Source organism: Odontesthes bonariensis, chromosome 11, assembly GCF_027942865.1.
Source record: "Odontesthes bonariensis isolate fOdoBon6 chromosome 11, fOdoBon6.hap1, whole genome shotgun sequence".
NCBI lineage: Eukaryota > Metazoa > Chordata > Actinopteri > Atheriniformes > Atherinopsidae > Odontesthes > Odontesthes bonariensis.
Window position 1 is genome coordinate 23355148 of NC_134516.1, and position 27108 is coordinate 23382255.

The window sequence follows — 27108 nt, forward strand, 5'->3', positions numbered from 1 at the left end:
AATAAATCAAATCAATTTCAGCTGTTTTTAACTGTAAAAATATATATTTTTAAAAGAAATCTGTGCCAAGAAAAAGTGACTTTGGCCTTTTTGTTTATTATATGCTCTTTTCAAGACCAGATTTTTCCTTTTTTTTTTTTTAACCTAATTTGCCGACACTTAATGAATCCCGATTCATTATATTATATTTATGAGGCTAGAAAAATATTTAGAGAATTAGTTTACAGGAGGCTTTGTCAAAATGAAAAAGATGGTAATATAGAAAAATAATGATACAAAAAGGCGAACAAATCTACCACTTTCTCCAAGACGGAACAACATCTTGGAACATTTATTAAACTCGGCGACAAAATGTGTCGCCTTCGACTCAAAAAACGGTGGCTTTGCATTTCGTAAATTATGTACAATTGCATAAAAGCGTTTCCAGTAGGCCTATTTATTCACAATTTACAAGATTTTACAACAACAGAAACAAATTCAAATTACACCGACTGACTCACATGTTTTACAAGCATCAAAACTGAAAAATCAATTTAAACTGCTGCCTAACTTTTTTTTATTATGAAGACATTTGTCACACCACCCTCCATTTATTATACGGTTTTCTTATTTAAAAAAAAAAAAAAAAAAAGAAGAATCGCTCAAACACACAGCTGGTGCCTGTAATTCCACAGAAAAGTCGGGGAGGGGCAAGAAAAAAAAAAAGAACAAAAACCTTCAAAATGCACCAGCCTTCACGGATTATAATTTAAATCGTGTCCAAACTTGGCACGCTCCTGTTCCAGAGAGCGACAGTAAATCGGATGAGTTTCCCTTTAGCTCGGACAGACACGGAAAAAAATCCATCACTGAAAGAAAATAAAAAATAACAATAAAAAAAGAAAAAGTTTGTTCAAAGTGATTGCATTTTATGGCTAAAACCGCCTATCATTTACAATTCATCAGGAGCTGGTGCCCACAGTTTGAATATTTGGTTGTGGTTTGCAGTGCTTACAGTTCATGTGGAGATTTAAATGTGCGTGAGAGGAACCGTCCCGTTCACCGGAGCGGAGCCGCTGCTCTGGTAGTGCTGCGGGTGGAGCACGTGCAGTCTGCCCTGAACAGAGGAGTCCCCCACCGCCTCGCCGGTCGGCAGATACATGCTGATCATGTCCCGCAGGTCTCCCGTGGGGCACGGCGGCGGTGCGCGCGCGGCGGAGACCGGGGGGCTCACGCTAGGCTCAGATTTCACGAGGGAACCCAAAGTCCCTCCGATCGCCCCTGACACCGGAGAGACGCCGGAGCTTTGGTGCTGGTGCGTGTAACCGGTGATGCCGCCGTAGCCCGGCGGCGAGGCGCTCATGTAGCTCTGAGAGTTTGAGAGGGGGCTGTAAGATAAGGCGCTCATGTCGTACCTGTGCACGGGCTGCGGGTTGTGCGGGTGGTGATGCGGGTGATGGTGCGGATGCGGGTGATGGTGCGGGTGAGGCCCGGCGCCCGGGTGTTGCGTGTACGCCAGCTGCGCCTCCTGCATCATCGCGTGAGCCGCCGCCGCCGCCGCGGCCGCCACCTGGCCCGAATACGTGCCGTTTGCCCAGCCGTTCACGTGGGTTGCGTAGCCCGCGTTTGCTCCTACATGCCCCCCACCGGGGCTTTCCAGCCGCTGCCCGCCGCCCATTCCTACACCCGCCGAAGAGCCGAGGAGTCCGCCGGCAAGCGAGTACTTGTCCTTCTTCAGCAAAGTCTTGGTCTTCCTCCGGGGCCGGTACTTGTAGTCCGGGTGTTCCTTCATGTGCATGGCCCGGAGCCGCTTCGCCTCGTCGATGAAAGGTCTCTTCTCCGCCTCGGTCATCACTTTCCACTCTGCGCCCAGCCGCTTGCTGATCTCAGAGTTGTGCATTTTGGGGTTCTCCTGAGCCATTTTCCTCCGCTGGCCCCGGGACCAGACCATGAAGGCGTTCATGGGTCTCTTGATTCTCTCCTGGGGGACTTTGCCTCCGGGCCCCCCGCCTCCTCCTCCCGCGTGTACCCCCGGGTTGGATGGATTGGTCTGGGGCACCACGGGGGAATGCAAGTCCGTTTCCATCATGATGCTGTACATTCACCTTGTCTTTGTGGGACACAGTCAGACTGGCCCGCGCGCAGCTCAACCTCCGAGGAAGACGGAGGCAAAGAGTGAAATAAACAGCGATGAAAAGATGCTCTGACTCAGGATGAAATCCGCTCTGAGGTGAAACTGCCCCACACTTCCCCCTTTCGCCTTTCCACTGTCATCCACAAGCGCTGAGAAGGATGGAAAGGACTTGTTTGAGCTTACTTTGGTAGAAGCTGTGCTGGGAAGTTACCGGAGCGTGCCCGGGCCGCGCGCTCTGACAGCAGCTAAATGAGCGAGTGACGGCCAATGGAGAGGCTGGAGCGGAGACGTGATTTGCATGCAGGGGGCTCGAGGTTCTGGTGACGTCGGAGCGCGAGACCTAAAAATTACTCCCTCAGTCATCTGTTTTTCATACGTAGCTAGAAAATACACACATGCAAACAGTTTGATGGCAAGAGTTTTGCACCTGCTCTTCTGTGCGCTCTCCACGTTAAGGAATCGATCAGAAACTATTCAGTAAAAGTTTAAATGAATTGTAGCAGGAGAAGAAAACACGTTCGCTAAAACATTCAATAAATGCGGTGGGCATTTAATAGCGACATTAAAAACCTTTCGCACATTTATTTAGAATTACAGCAGGTACAACAATCACCCAATTGAATTTAAAAGGTTGTTGTAGGCTATACACGCTGTTTTAACAAATGAGACATTAGCCTACAGTATGCTGTACATTGTAAGCATGTTTTTGAATGGCTCATAAAAACCTGGGTCTGATTAATGTGTCATTTTTTTTCGTCTTTTTGTCAAACTAAGGGTTACGCAGCCCCTTCTATTCAGAGCCACAGGTGCTTTTTTGTTGTGCCCGTTGCTAGGAAACAGGTGACTGACGCCGGGAGCACGTGCCATTCAAAGTGCATCTTTTGTTTGTTCCACCAGCGCTCCCAGAGAAGGAGGGACTGGGGGGGACTACTACTACAGTAATCCTATAATAAATGTTAGAAGAGTCGCAGGCTTTTAATGAGCACATTTTAATAAATAAATGAATGAATGAAACGCTGCTGTCTGTAAAGGCCTGCAGCCAAAGGGCCCAGGATCGCTGCACGTGCTGTAGTTGTGTTAGGACTAAGGACGATTCAGCCTGGCGATTTTCCAGAAATATATATATAAATATATATATATTTATTTTTCTTTATTTAGTCTGTAATGACCTGTAAGAAAAAGAAAATACAAAATAAACGGCACAATCTGCTGCCGTTTTATTAAATACTACCAGTAGGCCTAAGCTTCCACAGCAGCAAAAATGAATATATAAATATATATATGAACTATATTTTAGACTGCAAATGATTATCTTCACACTTGATTTATCTTGAGATTATAAATCCAGTTTTGTAGAGAAAAATACTTGTTATGAAAGTGAGTTTATTTAGGAATAAGCCACAAAACAGAAAATCTAGACATGAAAGTATCTGAAACAAGCCATCATGTATTATCTATATCTTAATTATTATAGCTCTTTATTATCCTTTATTTCACACTTGCATCATTTTTCCCTTTTTATTAAAGTGTGCGTCCTCTGAGCGCACGACGAATGAGGACAGGCGGGGTTGTTCTGGTGTCCTCTGGCTTCCCGTCATGTGGAGGATCTTTCCAGTCCTCTGGGATTATGCTCCCAAAGTGGCATCTGTCAGGTGTTGCCCGCCTCTCAGCGAGCTGGTAAACCATGTTAGCACGCTGGCGTTGGCTGGATATTCCTCTTCCTCTCATGCACCAGAGCTGTTGAGTGGCTTGTATGATCTGCTTTGCGCTCACTGGGAAAATGTGTCCAACAGAGCATCTCTAAGACAGAAATCAGATCAGAGAATTGACAGAAATATTTCACAATTACAAAGTAATAATATCTTGTCAGTAACCACACTTTGCTCTATTTACGAATGTGTCAATTCTTCTATTGATCTGATGATTCTCAAAAGGCTCTGTGAATTGACTCTGCTGCTCAGTGTTGAGGTACTCTGTAAAGGAATCAATGGCAGCTGATAAGGAGAATCAACTTTTTTTTTAGTAATTTCAGGGACATGTGGATGGTTTTATTTACAATACTGTCCAGAACAGGTTGACCTTTGAGATATGATGGCTGCCTGTTGGCTTTGTGTGATGCTGAAATGGGAAGAGGGAGTCATCAGCTCTGTGGCTGCTGCTTTCAGGCATTCCCACTAAAGCCTGCATCAAATGCTTTGAAAGACAGCGATGGCATAGTTAGAGATTGTTTACATGCAAAGCAAAATGAAGGCAGACAATAATCAGTGTAGCACAGGAGCGGATCAGATTAAGAGCAAGTCACAATTGTGTTAGTTGAATATAATCAATTGCAAGGAAATGTTTGCACTGACACCTTAACCTGTGAGTGAGGCTGGATTCAGTGTTGCATATGAAGCTTCTGTGGACTGATTTATTTATGAGTTTTGGGACTCAATCCAACCGTACACATTTTGTTGTCCATTTTTCAAAGTGAAAAATGTGGAAGATGGAATGGTGTCTGAATCTGTGAAAGTCTAAGACACTATTTATGTAAGTAATAACAGTATGTTGAGAAGGCCAAAAACAGGCTTTGATTTCAGATGTCAAAGTTTGTGTGACACACTGAGGTTCAGGACGAGATGTGGATGTGTCCTGTAGGATTTAAAAAAAAAAAATACAAATCAGCAGGAATTCAAAGATTGGCTCTTGTGTTTACCAGATTGTTGTCGGGCTATTACAGAATGCTGGCTTTCCTCATTTCTTCAAATATGATTTGCAGAGAACATCAGTGTGTCATGTCTTCACCTTTTTTTTTTCTCCCTCAGTTCTGGACTAACCCTTCATGGTATTTAGTCTCCCTGTTTGTTCATGTTCTTTGGCAGATCCCCACTGTCCTTCATGTTTGTAATCTGGCTTTGGTGTTACAGTATTGTGGAATAAATAGTTTTATTTACAGTATATATCTGCATCTGGGTCCTGTTTTTTCTACCTCTACACCACACCCTTTGACAAAGTGTAGTTTAGAGAAAGAGTCAGTTTAAGGAATTTTGTTGCATCAGGTTTGAATGATCAAAAAGGAATGATTAGTTTGTTCATGTCTCTGTTATCCTCTGGAGATGAATGGTGACCAATCACGTTTTTATTTGAGTAACTTGGACTGTAAAGTCTGAGAGGCTGTTGTCCACTTTTAGAGATGTTTCCATATCTGCAACAAAAAAGTAATTTTATTGTTCTCTTTATTTATTACCTGCTGTAAAGCACTTTGGTACATCGTAAGGATTGTCTGTATAATAAAAGACATTTACATCTCTGGCTTGGTGTCTCATTCATGGTTTCTCTTCCCATAGTTGGTCTGTGCATGTTCAGGGTGGGACTGAATGAATGAAACTATGTAATTGGAGTGTTGTGATGATATGTAGTGTTTAGAAAATAAAATTGGTTTCCTATGTGAGCAGTAGGATACAAGACTTTATCAACAGCAATGGGCCAAGCTGGAGTAATGTATGTGTCCTGTGTTTAAATATGTTAAAGTTTGTAATAGTTTCTTTGTGGTAAATTATCTCATTCTGCAAATGAAAAGGTGCATATATTAGCCACAGTGGTACCCTAGACCTGACAGTATCATAACATAACAGAGTGCAAAATAGTTCACTTCACTCTGCCCCCTTTCTCAATGTGCCCCAAAATAACATTCTTCTGCATGAAAATGTACAGTTAAAATGTATTAACAGTAGTGCGGTCTGTCTGTTAGGACTCGCCCTTATGTGGTAGGTGTCATTGAAAATAAGTCAGTTCATAACTTGTCACTTCGGGTTGCATTTGCGAAAAAGCATAGACCAGCGGCTCATTACTAGACGTCAACAAGTTGCTAGCCTCAAACTAGCACAAGTACAGTACGTTACGCAATGCTACACATTGGAAAGGGGGTAGAGTTGGATATAACGTTAGGCTGCTACTAAAATATTACACGACAAAATACTGCTAGTCTGTCCGGAATACTACTAAACTAATTGACGCAACAAACAAGGTTAAAAAAAAAAAATCCAACTGTATTTTTGCTAGTCATGTAAAATGTAGAGCTATTGTGCTACCTAGCACTAACCTGGCATAGTTATTGTAAGACTGTAATGAGACACCAGGACAACCTAAACATTACACAATGCAAATGGTAGAAATGATGTGATTAGAAGACATATAATATGGTTAAAGTGATGGTTCGGAGTAGATTCACCCTAGGGTCATTTGAACCGTGACATCCAGCCAAGTAGCCCACCCGAAGTTTTTCCGATATTGGCTGAACATCAGCTGAGTTGCTTAGTACAACCGCTAACGGACCCTGGCAGTATCTCCAAAATTACCACACTAAAATCACATGCCATGACACCAAACTTCTACAGTAGTACAAATATGGTCTGTACTCACAAAACGATGCATTTGGAAGTTTGTACATAGTCCAGGAGTTTATTATTATCAACACAAGCCTGATAGCTTCTCTGCAGCTAAAGCTGCGTCGACGTCATTTCCTTTATCTGGGAGCTTCAATGTAAGATGAGGGTTGATCTACTACTGTAGACAACAAAGTATATGCTATATTCTACATGAATTTTTATGTTGTAGAGTTGTGAATTTATTTTATCAATGGAGAAATTGAGCAGCCTTGCTTCCTTACTTTGGGTGGGCTACTTGGCTGGATGTAACGGTTCAAATGACCCTAGGGTGAATCTACTCCGAACCATCACTTTAACCTTACCTTTCTTGCAAAAAAGACCAGGCGCGACACAAAATTGCTGGATCCCGGACTGATGGATGTAAATCCTTGCAGTGAAGGCGCGCCGTTTGCATCACCGACCTCTACAAACACCAATGCCGGAGGCTTTAAAACAAACCAGCCCAAAGCCGTGACTTTCGCTCCTGATCACAACTACAAAGAAGATTTCACTGTTTCCAGCAGTTAGCTGGATTCTGACTCTAGGTTACAAACATGATTAATGTGTGTGTATGTGGAAAGTTGTGTTCACAAAGCACACTGACACTATAATCAACATTTCCAACATTTAATCTCCACTTTATGAAAGACCATAACAGCATTCGCTGTAGCTCTGAAGGAGTCTCAAATTCATGCCTTACTTACACATGGGACAGATCAGTTTTTCAGCCACTAACTTCAACTCTAAAGCCACCTCAGGTGCAAACAACTGACAAAACTAAGTAAGCCCTCCTATAGATAAACATGTATTTATATACAGAAAAAAATAACACCCAGCACATGCTAAAGGACAATTAATCATATCTCCCTCCTTTTGATTAGACATGTTAATATTGATCACTCAAAACAACAAATACAAATATAGTTAACTAATAACTAAATATAACATCCCTGACAATCATTCATACTCCGTATTGTATGCATATACGCCGCTTTTATTAGAATGACAAATTCAGGTCCATAAATGGCAGTTACTGATGTTTTTCACTCAAGGCAGGATAGTTGTTGCACTGGTGTGTCGTGTACGGGGCTGAAACTGAAGTGGTCACCTGTGTAAGTACGAGTCGGCACTCGGCTGACTCCTCGACTCTGGCTCGCTGTGAGGAAAAAGTGTTTGATGTATGATATAAAACTGGTTCAACTGCTGTAGATTAGATTTTTCCTTATATTCTCACATCTGTCTTACCAGGCTGTGTTCAAAGTGTGTAGTTCACTGAGGCTCTTTTGAAATCTAAACCATAACTTTCTGAACACCATATTGGTTGAAATAGATGATCATGAATTGCGGCTGAAACCAGCAACTTGTGCTTTTCTTCCCTGGTGAGCAAAGGATGTCTCCTCCTCTGTCTGAGTGAAATATGTACCACAACTTTAGTTATTAGTGTGAACACTAAACATGTTGGGATCACATTGTAGCTTGCTTTGTAAATATTTAGATGTGAGCTACAACCATGGGGCTATCAGCCATTTCATAAAGTTACAGCTGCAGGCCATGCTTGGATACGCTTTTTTATTTTGACACATTTAATAAATAAAACTACTTCCAACTCCTTAAATTTGTAAAATATACCAGTGTGCGTTATTTTCTGAGCTTAACTACTCTGAATCCATGAGTCTTTTCCTCAACTATTTATTGTTTGGTTGGAAGTCCCCAGAGTGCTCTGACAGGCATTGTTTGTGTGGAGCAGCACGTGGACGTTTGGGATGGTGCTGGAAACGCTGCCTGCACTGCAGCTGGGGTTTAGGGAAGGACCGGGACACTTGCACATGAAATATTGAAAAGGATTTATTAGCTCATATAAATGGGACCACTTCATTTATATTTAATATAAGAGGGTGTTTCAATGTCTAATTGTTGTATAGATTTATTGGATGGAGATGCAACTTCTTGTCTAATGAAATATATCCTCCAAGTCCGTTTTACATTCGACTAAATTAACTGAGGTAGTCACAAGTATTTATTGGCAGTGATGGTAACACACTTTAGTATGAGCACATCGAACAAACTGATAAAGAGACGAGATTAATCCATTTTACAGTCTGCACGATGGCTGGGAGCTCAGTCCTGCCAAACATTGGCAATTCCTCTCAGAAAGCCAAATTGGTCAGGAATGATTGAGTCCAGCCTGCAGGACAGATGAATGTTTAGCCTGCAGGACTGCATTTTTCCAGCACACTTATACACTTTTTACACCATAATTAGCATGTAGCAACTGTTTTTTAACTGGGTGTACCAGCTAATAGAAGGCAATTAAATCCTTTCCCATTGCCAGTTTTAGCATGAACCTTCAAGACACTCAGGGCTACACACGTACTCATATAACTTGAGGAGAACCTTTTAGGCAATTACAACAGTAAGGGTGACATTACTTGATATAGTCCAGGCTAACTTGGAAGTTGTTTGTCCAGCTGTTGTGCAGATTGATAAAATTGATTCACAGCCTCTGAGGCGCTATGGCAAGTAAATGTGTCAAGTTTATAAGATGTAAATAAAGAACAGGAAAAGTCTAAAAACTTATGCACAAAAAACAACAACTTTATATGTGGTTGTACAAGTTTTGAAGAAGATGTAGGGTTGTGTTAAGTATGAGAAATTCTCATGAGGGAGCAGAGCTAACGGCCACTGAGAGCAGGGACAAAGAAGGCAGGAGCCTATCTCTGCTGTCATCACAGGGCCACATACAGAGTAGTTAGGCTAGTTTAGCATTGTGTTGTTGAAATATAAAAAGATGTCATCTGGATGGAAGCATATGTAGCTCTTAAACCTGTATGTACACCCCTATACTAGCAGGGATGCAGGCTTTTCAACTGAGTGCTGATACAAACCCAGATTGTGCCTTTCGTCTGTAGTCCAGAGGATGTTGTGTGTTCTGAATTCCTCAAGTCAGAAATGTTTATATATATAGTCATGCTTTTATTTGAAGGGGGCCTTTTATTTTGAAGACTGTTTTGTGCAGTTCCTCTTCCTTTCCTCACGTTCACCACCGACCTGTTTACACCGGTGCGGCAGTCACTGACGATGTAAGTTATATTACATGTTACTTACCTTTCTGACAGTGTTTCTTGCTCCTGGTGTGTATTTGCACTCGTTAAAATGTCCGTTTCTGCTCGTTAGCATGATCGCAATTTAGCATCGTTAAGCTAACCGAGTTTGTGTTACTGTTAGCCTGCAGATTACTTTTGGTTTACATGTGTATGCTACAGGATTAATGGTTAAAGCAGCACTAATGAATATCAGATGTTGATATTAATATAAATGTATTTTTAGTTACTGTTTGGTGTTTATTTGCTGTATTTAACTGTTAGCAATACACAAGGATAAAACAGTTCTTTATTTCTCATTGTATATTTTCAGAAACTGCTCTGTAAACAGAACGCATCGCTGTATCGATACAGTTCGACAGTAAACGTTGTGAACGTAACAGATGTCTAGCGTGCTTCCTGACCGAAGCCCTGCGGTGGTCAATAAGGCAACAAAATAATCAGCAACAGAGGTCACAATCCTCAACATTGTGCATGATTTCATAAAATAACCTAAAATTTCAATTTGTTTGACCACAGAACAGATCTCTATTCTATCTGAGCCAAAGCTCAGTCCATTTTAAATGAGCTTTGGCCCAGAGAAGATGGTGGTGCTTCAGTATCATGTTCATGTATGGCTTCTTCTGTGTATGGTAGAGCTATAATCTGTGGCATTTGTGGATGCCACGATGAGCTAAGTTAACAGCTCAACTTGGCTGTTCTTGTTCCAGTTACATGCACAGGAGAGAAATAATTAACTATTCTCTAATAGTACACAGCAGTACTGTCAGACATTCATTCAAGCCCTTCTGCCGCTTCTAACTTTCTCTGTAGGAGATCATCGTATTCATAACTATATCTAAATTCACTGTGTTAAAAATTCCCTGAATGCTGATTTTCTCAGATGATGCTGCGGTTACAAAAATCTGAATTTTATTAGGGCTGAAGATGCAACAGAAATGTGAATGGGAGCAGCTGTATTAAGTAAAAGAATAACATCTAATTAGATATTCTTCTGCTGTGGTACCAGTACTAACAGTTCTGCCTTCACACAGCTCCTCCCCTCAATAATAGCCCAACGGTTGTTGAGTTAACAGCACAAAACTAACCTGACATTGTTTTTATTGTTCAGAGATCCACACCAAGGCCATTTAGTCCCATTTTTGGGGACAACACAGAAAAAAGGCCAGTGAAAACCTCTCTGTTCCCAAAGCAGCTGGACCAGTGGCATCAGAGAATAAGATGTAGAATGAGCAGGCAAAGAGAGGTTTGCTGTGGTCCAACATTTGTGTAAACTGCATATGGTTTGTGCAGCATTTTAATGTGTAGAACTGCATATTGACATATTTTACTGTCATTTCAGTCTCTTCTACAGACCGAGTTTACAGAAGTTCGAGGCTGAGTCTGCAAACTGTTGTTACCTCTGCTTTTGGAGTACAGCAACAGAGGTATTTGAAAGGCAGAGCATTCCTTTCTTTATACTATGTTTTACCTGTGTGACAGTTTCATGTCAGAAGGAGGAGATCTTTCCCATCTGATTCCACATCTTAACTAAAGACTTTTGTCTAAATGCTTGTTTCTTTGGAAAAATACATCTTAGTTCAAAGGGCCGAACAAAGGTGAAAGTCGGCTGCTAACTGAACACAGACAGATGACAGTAACACACACTTTGAGTGTTACATTCCTGCACACATTGGCAGCAGGCATTAAATCGCCATCCAAACTTAATTTGTGTATTGCTTCTATTTTTCCCCAGCTTCAACATAACATTAAAAGACCCGTCTAATACTGTGTGGGTTCTCCTCATGTGCCAAAATACATTTTAATATATTCAATGCTTTTATCCACAAACACTTAGAATAAGGTATGGTCAAGCTTCACAACAGCTATGAACACAGACCAAAACTGAGAGTTAGACTTTGTTTATGGTAATCCCGCTGCGTTAATCTCATCCAACGAAAAAAGAAGTGGGCACATGTGGGCTGAAAGGTGCCTGATAAGCTGCACTGATAAAACTAGGACTTCTGTCTTATCCACAGCAGAGCACAGCACCTCATTGTTTGCATACATGACTGTCCCCAACTGGCAGCATATCTTTGTGGTAAAGTTTCTGAAACTATCAGGAACTTGTATAAGTCATGATGTGATCAACTATGCTGGCACCCTTATGTGAAAACCAAAGCCTCGTCTGTATGGTGGGCGCTCCAGCTCGGACCATAACCGCGTGGGTGATATCATTACAAATAACTACCCTTGAAATTTGATATTTATTTCTCTTAACGCACCATCATGCACAGGTAAGATTAAAGAGAGCTTAAAACGGCGTTCCTGTTCAATAAGGAAAAGAACCAAGTTTGATTTTAGTCATTTATAGATTATTTTCTATTTTAGATTTTTAAAAAGATCATATGTATCTATAAAAATAACCGAATTGGAATCTCTTTAGGCACCGGTTAGAGATAAACACACAGTAGTTGGGATGTGTTTTATACAATCACTCTGCCTTTAGCCCTGAAATTTTTAAGAAAACACGCTGTGAGCACACACACTCACAGGCCTAATAAAATCAAAGGCATTTCTGCTGTGCAGCAGCCGACCCAGTGAATTTGTTTAAGGCTCTGTCACAGCAAGCTGTTCGCTCTACTGGAGCTCAGCAGCACTGACGGAGCAGGTAGCACACAAACAAATATGCGCCTGCAGTGAAGAGTCACGTTCAGGGCTCAGAAAAAAAGTTTTTCTTACTGCAAAGAAAATGAAACGGCTGCACAAAAGAGACATTTGCTGTCATAGTGCCCATAGTGCTTTGTTTCTGTTGGGAAATGCCTATATTTATATTCTGGAAACAGAAAATCACTTGTTATTCTATTGCATTATATGATAATGTTTCCGCACTGAACCTTAATACGTGCAATCTAAAGGTCGTATTCTTCGTAGTTTGAAGAGCTGATGCTGATTTAATATATTTTACAGGACAGAAATCAGAACAAGCCGGTTGTTTGTACTGATTGAGAAAGGATAGAAATCCACTTTACATTCTGTCTGCCTTAAAGCTGGGACTATGCTCGCCGCATTGATCAATGCACAAATGAATTGAGACATCGACACAGTGCTATAACTGCAGTTTTCACTCTTAACAAAAGCTGTTGCTACTGTGACTGATACCCTGACACCTTTGGTGCAGCTTCAGAAGAAGTCATACAAAGAGGTTTAACAGCTATAAAGACAGACATGGTCAGGAACTCTTCCTGCTTTTCCAAAGTGCCCTCGCATGGCTCACACTAGAGTACAAAAATGGAGAGAAACACCAAAGTGCCAGGAGGGGCAGCTATTCTGATGTCAATTTTGGGTTAGCCAATAGTCTCACTAAGTATGGAGGTGATGATAAATGAGAGTTTAACTGGATTTTTCAAAAACTCAACAGGCTTACTTTGCAGTAACATCGGGATTCAATCCACTTAACCGAGGTCGAATCGCGGAGGCAACAGGTGAGAAACCCAGACATCCCTCTCCCTAACGACAGTCTCCAGCTCCTCCTGGGTCTGCCCCGGGGCCTCCTCCAAAGGGAGGTGATCAGGAGGTATCTTTAACCAAATGCCAAAACCACCTCAGCTAAATCCTTTTGATGCGGAGAAGCAGCGGCTACTCACCCTATCGCTAAGGCTGAGCCCAGCCACCCGCTGAAGGAAACCCATTTCAGCCACCTGTAACCACAAACTCATTTTTTCGGTCACTACCCAGATCTCGAGACCATAGATGAGGGTCGGCACAAAGATGGACCAGAACATTGAAATTATTATTATATCATTATTTTAATTGGGTGGCTAATAACACAATTGTGATGTGGCATTGCTTTTACAAGTTACTTGGTGTTTGAATAACTCATCTGCACCATTACTATGACCAACCAGCTGAGAGTCTATACACTTCTGTTATCTAGCTGATGAGTCAAAACAAACCCCAAAGGCATTTAATCTAATTTCTCAGCAAAAACAAAAGCAAGTACTTTGAAATTGATGCACATCTATTCACTGCTATTCAGAAAGTGCACAACCACAAAACAGTGATTTACTCCGAGAAGGCAAAGTCAGGGAATTCCCAAACGGATTGTTAATCATCTGTGATTAACTGTGTCGATGCGAGCACCCCGACTTTCCAAGTTCGGAAAATTCTAAGTCACTCTCTTTAATAACCTGAGTGAATAAATTAACCAGTTGCCACCATCTGGTTTCAGCCATCTTTCTGCCATCCATTTTACCCAATTTTAAAGAGGCCTGGTGTACTGAGTAAGCATTTGCACTCACAATTTAAGAATCACACCTCGTCCTTCGATTGATACCTAGTGAATGCCTGAGATCTTGGTTTGAAGACTTGTTAATGGGTTCTGGCAGACAGGCAAAGATCTGTGTTTACACTAAAGATTTAACACCATTTATTCTTCAGTTTTCTCAGGCAGATCATTCATTCTTATAGTATTGTTAGTAGGCAGAATCACAGCAAAAAAACAAATTCTGAAATGCTCTTTGCTTTTATGGACAATCTGTTTTTCTCAACAACGACAAAAAAATCTAGCATTGAGCTCATGGTGTAAACAAGGCCTCCTGCAATTCTCAGAGCACTTTGACTACTGAAGGCCATAAAACTTGTTGCTAATAGGTCCTTTATCTCCCATAAGTTTTAGAGATTTATTGGAAGAAGTATTGTGTTTAAAAAAAAAAAAAAAAAAAAAAAAAAAACAGGACAGAGAAGTTCAGAGCGCTTTACATTTTCTTTCTATAATCTGTCTTTACTGCAAACTTAGAGATGCAGATCTAATAATTGGAAGCCCAAACTTCAGCTAAAAAAAACCCCAGCTGTACTTTCCTTATATGCCACAGCTATGACGAATCAGCAACCAATACCAAGATTCTCCATCTTTTTTATGTGTGTAATGTCATTACCTCTTGTAGTGCTAGAATTTTCATTTCTAAATGTTCCATCCATGTACGTTGAAACTGATCTTAAAAGAATAAAAAATTTCCATCAAATACAACAGAACTAAAGTAATGAGTCTTGTGAAAACAGAAGGCGTAAAAGTACAGATATTCCTCTGAACGATAAGCACCATAGTAAAGCACAGATAACACATTCTACTTCATTATTTCAGTATTTGTGTTTTCGTTCACAAAACTTTTCTTCTGACATTCAAATACATTTCTTTCATAAAAAGTATTATTCAACATTTTCTTCACCGCCCTTGTTGCGTTTTCTTCTGCATCATACCACAAGCAGTTTTTAATTAAAGCGTTTAGTTGGCTGACCAACACTTGCACTGCATTAGCAAAGTCCTTTGGTAATCTTAACCACACACATGCGATCATTGTTACAGACAGTCGTGTTTTTTGCGATGAGACACACCTAATTTTTCACGGCTTTATTCCAAGCAGCCAGATTTTCTTGTGGTCCTGAGCATCGGTTCTACGGCTGCTTTTCCTTCGTTTTGATTGTAAAGCCTTTTAACACCGACCTATGGATCGTTCAAGCATTAAAAAAAGCACATGACTCAAAGAATGAGCCAGCGTTCTCCATCGGTGTGTCGACATGTAGCAGACAGCTTGTCAGAGAATCAATTTTAATTAGTATCTTTACACATTTTTTTTTATTAGACGCATATTGCAAAGGAATAGCCAAAGATTATAAATTGACAGACATAAAAATAAAAATTTAATCATTTTTGCGAAGAACTATTGGCCAACAACTTGGTACATTTCGGCAGAACTGTTCCTGAAAACTACTTCAGGAAATTACTTTAACAGTCCTCAGGCTGTGTTGAGGAATAAAGGTGGTGACACTAAATATTGATGTTCATGCTTGTTAGAACTGTACAAACTAATTTTAGCCTCGTACTATATTTGCACATCTCAATAAACAGCTGTGCCCATTTTCTTGGCAAAGTACAGAAAAATGAGGGAAATCTGATTAGAAACTGGAAAACAAACACTGTGTCAAGTGATGTGAAAACACAGATCATTAAAAAATTATGCTGTTAAAACAACAGCAATGAGCAACATTCTGCTTTGACCTTTAGCGCTGCTGAGCTCTTCACAACAAACGTTTATTTCCAATCGTTCCTACATCTGCAGGCAGGTCAAACAGTGTTGATGCTGCAGCTACATTTAATTTACACCCCCCGGCCCCCACAACCCACTACTCTCTCTCACACACACACATTTAATTTAATTAGAGCATGTGTGTCCTCCCTCTCTGCCAGTATTGTGAAGGCGCTCGGGAGCAGCCAACATTATCACTGATTGCTTCTAGATAGGAAGAAATATGATTAGACCACGTGTTCATGTTTGTGTGCGTGTGTGTGTATGTGTGTGTGTGTGTGTGTGTGTGTGTGGGAACTGGGAACAAATCTGATTGTGGTTTTGTTATTGGTGAGAGCAGGGGTAAGCTGAAGGGTTGCGAAGGATGAGGAGATGATTGGATAGAAGGAAGGAAGATCCTTCCTCCTGAGAGTTTGCCTTGCTGTGTGCACCAGGATAACCTGTGATTTTTAATATTCTGTTCTATACATTAAGTTTAACTTTTTTTTCATGCAAATTTTGGCTTGAAAGTATTACATTTCAAAATATCTATGTGGAACAAATTTACTTTCTTTCCAAGAGTGAGATGTGGTCAATTATAAATCATATCTAAATGCTCTGAATGCTCTCTGACTTGGCAGTCCACTTTTAAACTTGTGTCTTTTTTCTTACCTACACAGTCAAAGAAATAAACAAATTCAAACATATGATTTGCCATACTTTAAGAGGGGGTCATTCATTCAATCTAAGTTTAGTCCAAATATAGACATTTTGATTGGTCATTAGCATTTTTTTTCTGATACTTCACTGGCATTAGCCTCAAAAATCCCTGCTTGGTGGGGCTGTGCATGTACAGAGTTCGGTACCAAAGACACCTCTGGGTGGCAGAGAAGAATGAGAGCGTTTGCTTGGGTCCAACTACGTCACAACAACGGTTCAGCGAGAACGCTTTTGCTAGTGTGGAGAGATGGCCAATGCATCAAGCTTGAGGAAACACCTGGCGTAATACAAAACGTATTGTATTTGTTCACCAGAAAAAGTTAATTCCTCTATGAAACTACAAGTGAGATATCAACACCGTCTTAGACTGTGACAGGCTCGAGGTTATATTCGAGGTGTTACTGCGTAAAATCTACTAAATGAAGCTGAAATGGACTTACAGTGCCCTCCGTAATGTTTTTCTTTGAGTTACGGCTCTGCTCCTCAGTGATAAGTATTATAACTGACATTACACCGATGTTCCTACAGAGAACATTAAGTGCTGAACTCCAGGTACCGGTATCAGTTCAAATGGGAACTGTAGCTGAAGAATGGAGGGAAGAGACGGGGAGAACGAAGATCCCCAACCTGTCGATATTAGTTTGATTTTCAAATGGATAGGGGGGTAAACATACGGAATCTTTGATTCTTTGTGTAATAAGATTAGTGTTATTACAGAGAGAAGGGCAGGGGAGGAAGGAGGAAAGAATAAAGTGACCTTTGAAGAACAAGGTAAGGAGCGGAACCCTGCTGAGAAGTGGCGAAAAGAAAGGAAAAAAGGGGGAGAGGGGTTGGGATGGAGTGACCCCGGCGAAAACAGATTAGTCGACCATGAAGAGGATTACCAGCAATGATAGTCCCTCTGAGAGCAGGCGGTCTGAGCCAATGAAAACACATCAAAGCAAACAGCATCAGTCCAACCTGTCTGGCCAATGCAAACACACACATAACTGGCAGAATACACACATTCACCTTACATATTCTAAAAGTCAACGCTTTATTTCCACAACACAAACCCAGAAGCTCAGTTTACCTTGAAAATCAATTCTTTAGCTCATTCCAAAACCACAGAGAACAAAGTTACCTCAAACCATCTTTGCTCTAATAACCACGTTCTCTCAGAAGGAGGAGCACTGGAAAAAAAAAAAAGTTTCTTCTTTTCTTTTCCCAACAGCAGCTTAGCGGCTCTTTTTCCTCCCCCTTGTACCTGTAATACTACTGTGTGTACAGGAATGTTGCATTAGATGAGATAGGAAGGAGCCACATTAAACTAAATGCCAAATCATCACTGCCTTCTAAAAATAACATGCATACTGTGAGCATTTCTGATCTGATTTGGATGTAAATTAGATACCGTTAAGATTTAATCTATTTATTTGCAGCTTTTTGCTTTAGTAATACTAAAGGGAAACAGATGGGTGACTTTCTACGTTTGCCTGGTCATTTGCTCCAGTCTCTCAAACAAATGTTCCTACAACTGCATTTGTCATTTTGCAAAACAGCAGAGAAAACAGCTGACGGGCAACATGCCGGGTTGACACCTCTGTCGCTGGTGTCACTGGCCAAGAACAGCTAATCCCAGTCAACCCCATCACCACCACGGCTGAGTTTAACTGACGCATCTGAAAATTGCTCTGCGGACCAGAAAGTTCTGTCAGCTGAGGCGGATTCACCAAAACACAGTCACACAAGTCGCACAAGTCTCACTCATGACAACAAACCCTTTCTAACTTTGTGCTGTCATGTGGGACTCATTCAGTTTTTATCCTCCTGAGGTATTTAAGTGCGCCAACTCAGAAACGCTCAGGTAGGAGAAAACTAAATCACTCAAGCTCAGTCTAAATTTATTGTCACAGGCAAAATAATATATATATATATTTTTTTCTAATCTCACCAGTTTTCACACCCTCCAACAACCTCATAATGAACTGAAAATACAACCACTACAGAGGAGCTGTTTTTAAAATCATCAGACAGATCCAGTGCATGTTCCAGAGGCAAGAGTGTAACTGCAGAAGACCCCCTCCCCCCCTTTTATTGATCATGTCAATTAGTTGCAAAGAATAAATTTGTCAATTTTTGTTTCAACCCAAAAATTCCAGAAAAGGTCAAATGGGCTGATTAGAAGCAGACACACAAATCAATATCCAAGTGAAATGATAAAAGACACTAAAGCCTTCCTTCTTGCTGACATTTCTGTCTTTCCTGCTGAGGGGAAGTTTTGATATCAGGGCCCCCCTCAGAGGAGGATGGGGGTCTACTCTTTCTCTGCCTCCCCCCTCCTCTCAGTTTAAATGAGGGCTTTTTTGCAGCTGTTGGTGGGGGGTGTCGGTTCGAGGAAGAACGAGGACTTCATGTGGAGGGCCTTTAAGAGTGGTGCTGAGGAGTCGCTTTCTCTCTCTCTTCCAGTTCTTTTCCATGTCTTTCGCTCTTCCTAAATGGGGTCAAGCTTCAAGCCAGCACCAGCTGCTTTCAAAGACCCTAAAGAGCAGTTCTCCACCTGCCCTTTCCTTCATATGTTCATCTTCCCTTTTTATTCCCCATCTCTCAGTCAAGTTTCCTCTCCTCTTCCTCCCACCTACCCTTGGTCCGTCACTTCATTCATCAAAAACTACAATAACCATCTTGCTTTTCTTTCAATGATCAGAATTTGGACAAAATAGGATGGGGTTCCTTTCTCCTTTTTAAACTGGACTGCAATAAGAAGCCAATTAAGGGTGAAATATAATCTGATCCGTTTTATTTACAGCTGCATGTCTAAATGACGAAGATGTTTTTTTTTTTAGTTTGGATCATTTTATTTAGTTCAGTTTTTATGATATGATTAAGAAAAGTTTGAGCTCTCCCGATCCATTTAACACAACAGCTGTGAATGTCCTGCGACATTCAGCTGCTCACAGCTCACAGACACAAGCAACTGTCCCTACTTGATAAACATTTTAATGGGCTTTCATGAAAACTCTTACTTGAAACTAGAATATAGATGCTTCAGTCATTTAAACTAAACGAACCCAGTCAAAGGAAATAAATGCAAATAAACCCGACATGTGCAGCCAACATAAAAAACACAACCATCAAACAGCCAGACTCTTAAACATTTCGTAATGTGCAGTAGCTCTTTGCAGGGTTCCTGCTGCTTCAAGTGGATACAATTATGTTATTTTTCTACCAATGTTCAAATGTTTTTTTGTAGTCTCTTCACATACAGTGAACGTCTCTCCTCTGTGTCATAACCACAAGACGGCATTAGAATCATTTTCAGCTCTAGCTGACACTGACTAGCTTCAGGCCCAAAGAAAAAATAAATAAACTAAATGTAACTCATGCACTTTATGATTGGCAAACACCCAACACATGCACCTTTAAGCCATAAAGCACCTTCCCTTCTTTTAGCAACAGCAACGTACCTTTCCTAATTTTACAAGGCGTCCATGTATCCATGTTGCATCCATCAGTCCATAAAAGATGACATTTGTGCTCTTTAAAAAAAAAAAAAAAAAACTAAAAAAAAAAACTGTTTCGTCTGTGAAAGAATGAGCAGAAAAAAATTGATGATGGGAATATTAATCTCCACATGCCGTTCCAATTACTCCTCATAACTTCTTGCTTTGCCAAGATGAATACATTTCTCACCACTTTTCCTACCAGAGAGCTCAACGCATCGGCCTGGAAGAGACAGACTGTCCCAGATTCCTGCAAAACTTAATAACAGAAACTAAAGCCAAACCTGATAACTTAATGAAGCTGAACTCTGTTCTTGTTCTTTTCTGCCATCTTTTCCAACTGTGTCTGCCTGAACCATTCCTGATTTCTTTAGACTTCTTCTGGCTTTCCCGTGAATCAATTCCTCAGCTTTTCCCATCTCTGCTTTCCCTCCATGTTGTTCCTCCAAATCCTGACTCTTTCCAACACGAGTATCGATGGCCAGCGTGGCTCTCTGTTACCCTCTATCCCTTACAGAGTTTTATTTAATTTGTCGTATAATGGACGTGAATGAACCCCAGGGTTTAGGGCTACGCAGAGAAAGCGACAGATGAGGGAGGGGCAGACCGCTCAGCAATGTGTGTCAAAAGAGAAACAATAAGTGCCTTTATTTTTGATTGGCTTCCCCTTTTTGAAAATTACTTCCAAAGTGTGATGTCCCATTGTGGGAGCAGAAAGACCCTGAACAATGCAGCATGGTTGGGGGGGGGGTAGTCTTATATATCCAGGCTAATATTCAGGGGGGCTTTGGCCAATGCTGGCTTGGCCAGTACTGGATAACCCTGTAGCGCAGCGACTGGGCCTGGGGTTAGGCTCATAAAGGGAGGCATTGGGAGGCCTTTAGTTCCCATTGTGGCAGCTATGTCAACACAGAGGCCACTGGGAGTTGCCTGGCATGTGGAATGGGAGGAAAAAAAAGGACCCTTTATCCCCTTCTTTTTATACTCTGAGAGTGACAGACATTATCACAGCAGCTCGATTCAGCATCATTCCGTCCGTCTCTGCTAGAGTTGGATAGATTATATAAAAGAGGACTAAATGTACCCACGCTTTGTGTCTGTTCATAATACACCAAGTAGACATATATCTGTATGCACACAAAGGAATCATACTTTGTACAGTGTGTTACCAACATTTGTGTGAGTCCAGCTGTAAACGGAGAAAAAAAAACAGTGAAATGACTACACGTTGTGCCATTTAAACGCTGTTTTATGTAAATCCTCGTTTCCCTAGACCTCTACAGCTAGCAGTGAAAACGATTGGTTTGCAATGCATGGTTAGTATGACCCACAGACTCACAACAGTCTCAGATTCTTAAGGATAGTGCACTGTGGTCAGAAGTCGGCCCACCAAGGCCACGTGCGTTTTCTGGACTTGATAAAAACCGACAGCTTTATCCCTCATGGTTCAACAATGCAGGTGCCTCAGTAGTGAGCGGTGGCAGGTGTGCTGCTTCAGGCCATTCTGTGCAGTCAGGATAACACTTTAGTTTATCTGGTCTGCAGAAAGTCAGACTTATTCTCAGTAGGTTTTGGGCCGTTTGTTGCCAATTCTGTTCAGAACTTTTATAGTTGGAATTGGGGCTGGAACAAATATCAATTGATTCGATTATCAAAAAATTATAGATTCAAATTCTATCTATCAACATCTCATTTAATGCATCACTTTCTGTCTGTACAACCTACTTCTGTATTACCTTCTGATTATGTGACGTACACAAGAAGCATGCTTTTTGTTTGATGGCAGCGATGTATCATGGAGTCAAGCACAAAGAACAGAGGGAGGGAGAAAAAAATGGATGAAGACAGTTGGAGAAAATGTCAAAACGACTGTCACAAGGTCTTCAAAGACAAAGAAATAAGACTTACCCGATTATTCAATGGATCGATTATAGTGGCAGGTTAATCAATAGCTGCAGCCCTAGTTAGAATATTTGTGTATGATTGAGTTTGTTGATTTGATCAGCCGAAAGCTCAAGCTTGGACGACTGAAGTCTGCAGCTAACTTGAGAACTGGCATTTCCAAATGTGATGACATAATTCTTAGCTGGAAAAGGGTAGACTGTCTGCTTGGGATTGATCATGATGATGATTGTTAGCCACAAGTGAAGGAAACACAAAGGGAGAATGCGCATTATGTCACCGGAGATGATGCGTGCTCCGAGTGGGAAAAAGATAATCGACTCAATGACTGCAGGTTATTTAACCAGCGACAAAAACATCTCTAAAAAGGATTCTCCCGTCCATGCATTTGGATTGAAAATTTGGTGTCCACTATAGTAGATTTTTGGGTAAAAATCAATATGTTGACAAACCATAAAATACCTAGCCAACACAGTTGGCTGTTGGTTAAAGCTAAAACACTCCAATTTTCATTACAGAAGTTTGAATCTAAAAAAACAACAACAGTTAGTTCTAACTCGTCTGCACTCAACCAGAACATCCATTTAGATCCTCATCACCTTAATTTAGCAAACAAACACTGCTTTGAAATCCTTTCAGGCTTTGCTTTGGGAATGAGGTACATATAGACATCAATGTCCATGGTCCACTGATTCTTTGGTAGGTTGCAAGGATCTATATCTCTAATTTAAGATGATATTCTCTTGGTTTACTCCCTGTCCTTAAACCAAACAAGGTCATATTCAGAGTAAACACGAGATTATCTGCGAGATGATATCTTTCCAAAGTTTTTGCATTATTTGAGCTGAGGGACAAACCAGAGTGATGCTGCATGTTTGAGGGGTTTGGATATAATTAAAGCTTTTGATTGGCACTGTGATGTAGGGGCGGGGGGTAATGAGGGCATGAGTCATCAAACATTCATTTTCCCTTTTATTCATGTCACCATGAACATAAATTGAACATCCCAGATGCAACTCATAAAAAGAGCATAAGCATGACAATAATTCACCAATAATGATATTTAATGATCAATGAATATAGAAAAATATCATCTGAAGTTGTCAGTTTAACTAGAGGACAGAAAGCTAAAGTTTCCATCAACTCAAATTTATCTCCCTTCCTCCCATGTTTTAGAGTAACACGCACAGACTCACAAGCTAGCGGCTGGCTTGTCAATGCCACTGGATTCATTCATTCAAGTCCACCTGGGAAAGAGACGCACGCCTGTGTTTACTTTAGATTCCATTCCCTCAGGCAAACATGCTGTATTGTGCTCGTCTCCTGGCTGCGATTGAGGCAACCTTGAGGAAGCAGGCGAAGCTGAACAAATAGTGGCATCCAAACACACACACACACACACACACGTATGTAAGCAAATACACAGGCACAGAACAGTAGCACCTAAACAAACAGCAGTGGTAGCATCACACGCTAAGCGGCTCTCATTACCAGCAAGCACAATAAGCTGATGTCCAAACACACAGAGGAGTAACTGAGTCGGCCCACTGAGAGCTTCATTCCACAGTAAACTGCAGGGACACGCACCAGCACCCAAACTCCTCCCGTCTCCATCACAATGCCGTTCAGCTTTATGTCTTTCAAAACATTTAAAATTCATTTAAATTTTAAACATCATACAGGCTCACATAAGAGACAAATATCCACATTTAAGCAGAGCAGAGAAGTTAATGAACTGGAAAGCTGGTGGACCGCTCTGGATTCAGCTTGTTTACTACAACTCAAACAGCATCAGCAGTTTCCTATTGGCTCCCTTTGTTCAACTGAAAGACAAAGCCTGGAACGGAGAGCAACTGGTCAGCACAGAAGGCATCAGAAAGGAAAAGCCTGACAGCATAACACGTGTCAGAGAAAACTGACCTTTGAAGGCTTTAAATTTTCGGTATCAAACATGTCGCCTCCCATTCTTGGGATCATGGTCCAAAGCAATTTCTGCTAATGTCAATATCTATCCACTGTGTGCAGAATAAAGTGTGTAAAATTCAGTTATATTTAAAAATGTAAACTAATTCAAATAGAAATACTGTTAAAAATAAATCAAATTAGTAGAATTAGGCAATTCACCCATAACATTACAGGTTCCTTCATAAAAAACATGTAAAATCCCATTTTAATTGAGCACTATTATTTATAAATGAGGTTCTCTCACTTACTATCTCATACATATATACACAGTTACTGAATAAGACTATTAGTCTCTCAGTGGAATTTATAAAATCATTTAATTCAACAGCATCTTTCACATTGAAGGGAGATTTTATACAGTTGTTGTATTATTTTATAAGGAAGTTCAAATGTAAGCCAAGCATTTGTACCACATACGGTACTTAACATTTTGACTTGACTGATAGCAGCAACACGCTAAAAACAGACATCCTTCTGTCATGGTAATAACTGAAAAGTTCACCGTGCCATCCACAAAAGCAGGTTAAAGCGCTATTATGCAAAGAAGAAGCCATATGTGAAGGTGATTCAGAAACATCACCATCTCCTCTGGACCAAAGCTCATTTTAAATGGAGAGAGGCAATGTGAAAATTGCTCTGTGGGCAAACAAATCCAGCTTGTTATCATCCCTCAGTTCAAAGCCTGCATCTCTGATGGTATGGAGGTGCATTAGTGCCTACAGAACTGGAAACATCCACATCTAGAAAGACCAGGTGTTTAGAGCAACATATGCTAACGCAAACCCTGACATCTTTTTCAGGGAAGGCCTTGCATATTTCAGCAAGACGATGCTAAACCACATGCTGCATCTGCTCCAACTGCACGGCTTCATAGAAGAAGAGTCGGTGTGCTGCTCTGACTTGCCTGCAGTCCCGACCTTTAACCAACTGACAACATTTAGTGTTATTCTTTCACATTTAGTGCAAGAAAAGAAAAAATATGACAAAGAAAGGACTGTTGAGCAGCTAGAAGCCCATATCAGCCGAGAATGTGACAAAATTACAACAACAACTGGTCTCCTCAGTTCCCAGATGTTCACACTGTTAGAAGAAGAGAAGATGCTACACATAGCAAGCTGGAATCATGTAATCACCTGAGAATTGTTAGTTACAACTTGAGCTGCTTATGCAATACAAAGAACACAAATTTCATCAGTCCAAAAGAAAAATTTAAATTCCTTTACTGCACACCAAGCTGTCAGAAAAGCAGCACCGATACTTCTACTAAAACTGGGGCTTAACTGCCAAAAAAGGATTCTTGCGTCCATGCAAATATGGATTTGCATTGAAAATTTTGTGTCTACTATAGTAGATTTTTTGGGTAAAAATGAATATTTTGACAAACCATAAAAGAAGCAGCGACTGAAGAAGCAGCAACTGGAAGATGAAGACTCAACATTACACTGACTCACGTCCCATCTTGTGGTAAAAAGTGGTAATACAGGAAAGTCCGGCCCGCCTATAAAGTTTCCAAGTTGTAAATATCAGCTGCTCAAATTTAAACATTTTTCTTCTGCAAGGAGCACCTTTAAAATCCAGATGTGGTCTTTCTTCATGGAGGACAACAGGAACTATAGGCACATTACACCCCTGTCTCTTCAAAAGTAAGCATTTGTACTCTAAATGCTTCTGCCTCAGAGTGATCATTAAAGGCCTTGTTATCTTGTCTATACCTGTGCACCAAGCCTCCTTCTGTGCACATACACATGCACACCCCTCGCTAATGACGAGCCCTCCAACTGACCTGCTGACCCTCATCACAGCGACAAAGAACAAGATAGCAGCAGCAGGACAATGAGATGGAGAGGTTGCTTTGGATGATGAGATAAAAGCAGTGACACGACAGCGATGGAGATCAAGAGGACAACGGGAGGAGTAAGGGAGTGATGGTACTAAGCTGAGCTTGGCTTGGGCTGAAAGTGAAATACTAAGGAGGCAATCAGTTAGGAAATTAAGGGGTTCTCAACATGACAGACCAATATTCCACTCCACTGGTATTTGAGTATGTGTTTGTAAATGCTTCTTACACAAGTAGTTGGTGTAATGTGTAGTTTACCATTACATATGAAAGAAAAAAGCTGAAATGTTCCTTGAATGATAAATTAGAATGGTCCTACACATTTATCAGATGATCACAGTATTCAGTTTTCTGACAGGGTAACTCAAAGATCACCACTCCCCCATATCCCCTGTTCTTAATGTGTCAGGTGTGTATTTAGGTTGACTTTGTGTATGCAGGGTGAAGACTACAGAACAGCACTGCTCAGTCAGTCAAACTGGAAAGATGATCAGGATAAAAGCAAGAGACAGCCCTGCCTATCATTCTGTCAGGCTCCAGCTAAAAGAACACACATTATCATCCCATCACTGTGCTGTCAGCAGTCTACTCTTGGACCAAACACATACAAATCATTCTATGTAGTAGCACATGCTGTCAATTTGCACTGATAAAATGTCCATTATGCTTCTTTCAGTCTGACAGACAACACAAGTGTATTTTCAGAGATAGAAAATCACAAAAGGTACAGTTCTAGCACTACTTTAGTATCCCTACATACTATTAAATGGGCCCATTACACTGGCATCTTATTTCAAGATGTGGTCCTTGCCAGAGAACCTCAGGGCTGCAGAGAATGTTTAGGTTTTTTAAAAGAGGCTCAAGACCTACCTTTTTAGTTTAGCTTACAGCTGAATTTTATTTAATTTATTTATTTTTTGTTTTGGTTTAGTTTACTTTCATCTATTCATCCATTATTTTAAATATATATATTCTTTTTAATTATTTTATCATATACTTATTATATACCAATGTATCCAGTGTTTTTCCTCATGGGGATCTTCCACACCGGGTACTGTGCCCACTCGGCCTGTGGGGTCATTACTGTGGGGATCGCCCTGGTTCGGGGTGGCTGGGGGATTCTGCACTGCAGCCCTGGCTGTGGTGTGGATGCCGGCCTGCCCTGACCTGGGTGGTTCCCCGTGGTGGCGGCCTCTGTGGTCATTGGTGGGCTGGATCTGTGTGGACGGATCCCCAAGATATCGTTTCCCCACTTCAGCGTCAAGCCAGATGTTAATGTATATTGTTGTTGATATTGATGTTGCTCATGTTGGGGGGGGGTTGTGTGTGCAGTGTGGTTGTCGGTGTGATGTTGTGTGTGAGTTTATGCATGAATAGATTTGATTCTTGATTTTATTATGTAAAGCACTTTGTGCTGCTTTTTGTGTATGAAAAGTGCGATATACATAAAGTTTGATTTGATTTGATTTCCAGTAAATTTAAGCATGACTGATATAAAACCACACCAAACACTTTTACATTGATAAATACTTCCCCAA

At 40.9% G+C, this 27108-nt stretch overlaps 1 protein-coding gene and 2 long non-coding RNA genes across 4 annotated transcripts in view; 1 reads left to right on the forward strand and 2 right to left on the reverse strand.

Annotated features, from left to right (window-relative positions):
- Positions 1 to 619: 619 nt before the first annotated feature.
- Positions 620 to 2560, reverse strand: sox1b (SRY-box transcription factor 1b). The gene has a single exon (XM_075477183.1). The coding sequence runs from the start codon at positions 2078 to 2080 to the stop codon at positions 1010 to 1012; it is 1071 nt and encodes a 356-aa protein (XP_075333298.1). The 5' UTR covers positions 2081 to 2560; the 3' UTR covers positions 620 to 1009.
- Positions 2561 to 3517: 957 nt separating this feature from the next.
- Positions 3518 to 27108, reverse strand: part of LOC142391412 (uncharacterized) — a 91335-nt gene continuing 67744 nt past the window's right edge. For both annotated transcript variants that reach the window (XR_012770548.1, XR_012770549.1), the window contains one exon: positions 3518 to 3913. This is a non-coding gene — a long non-coding RNA (uncharacterized LOC142391412). The remainder of the gene's footprint in view (positions 3914 to 27108) is intronic.
- LOC142391411 (uncharacterized) lies at positions 9560 to 11350 on the forward strand. The gene is made up of 3 exons (XR_012770547.1): positions 9560 to 9599; positions 10732 to 10866; positions 10963 to 11350. It is a non-coding gene; the product is annotated as an uncharacterized LOC142391411 (long non-coding RNA).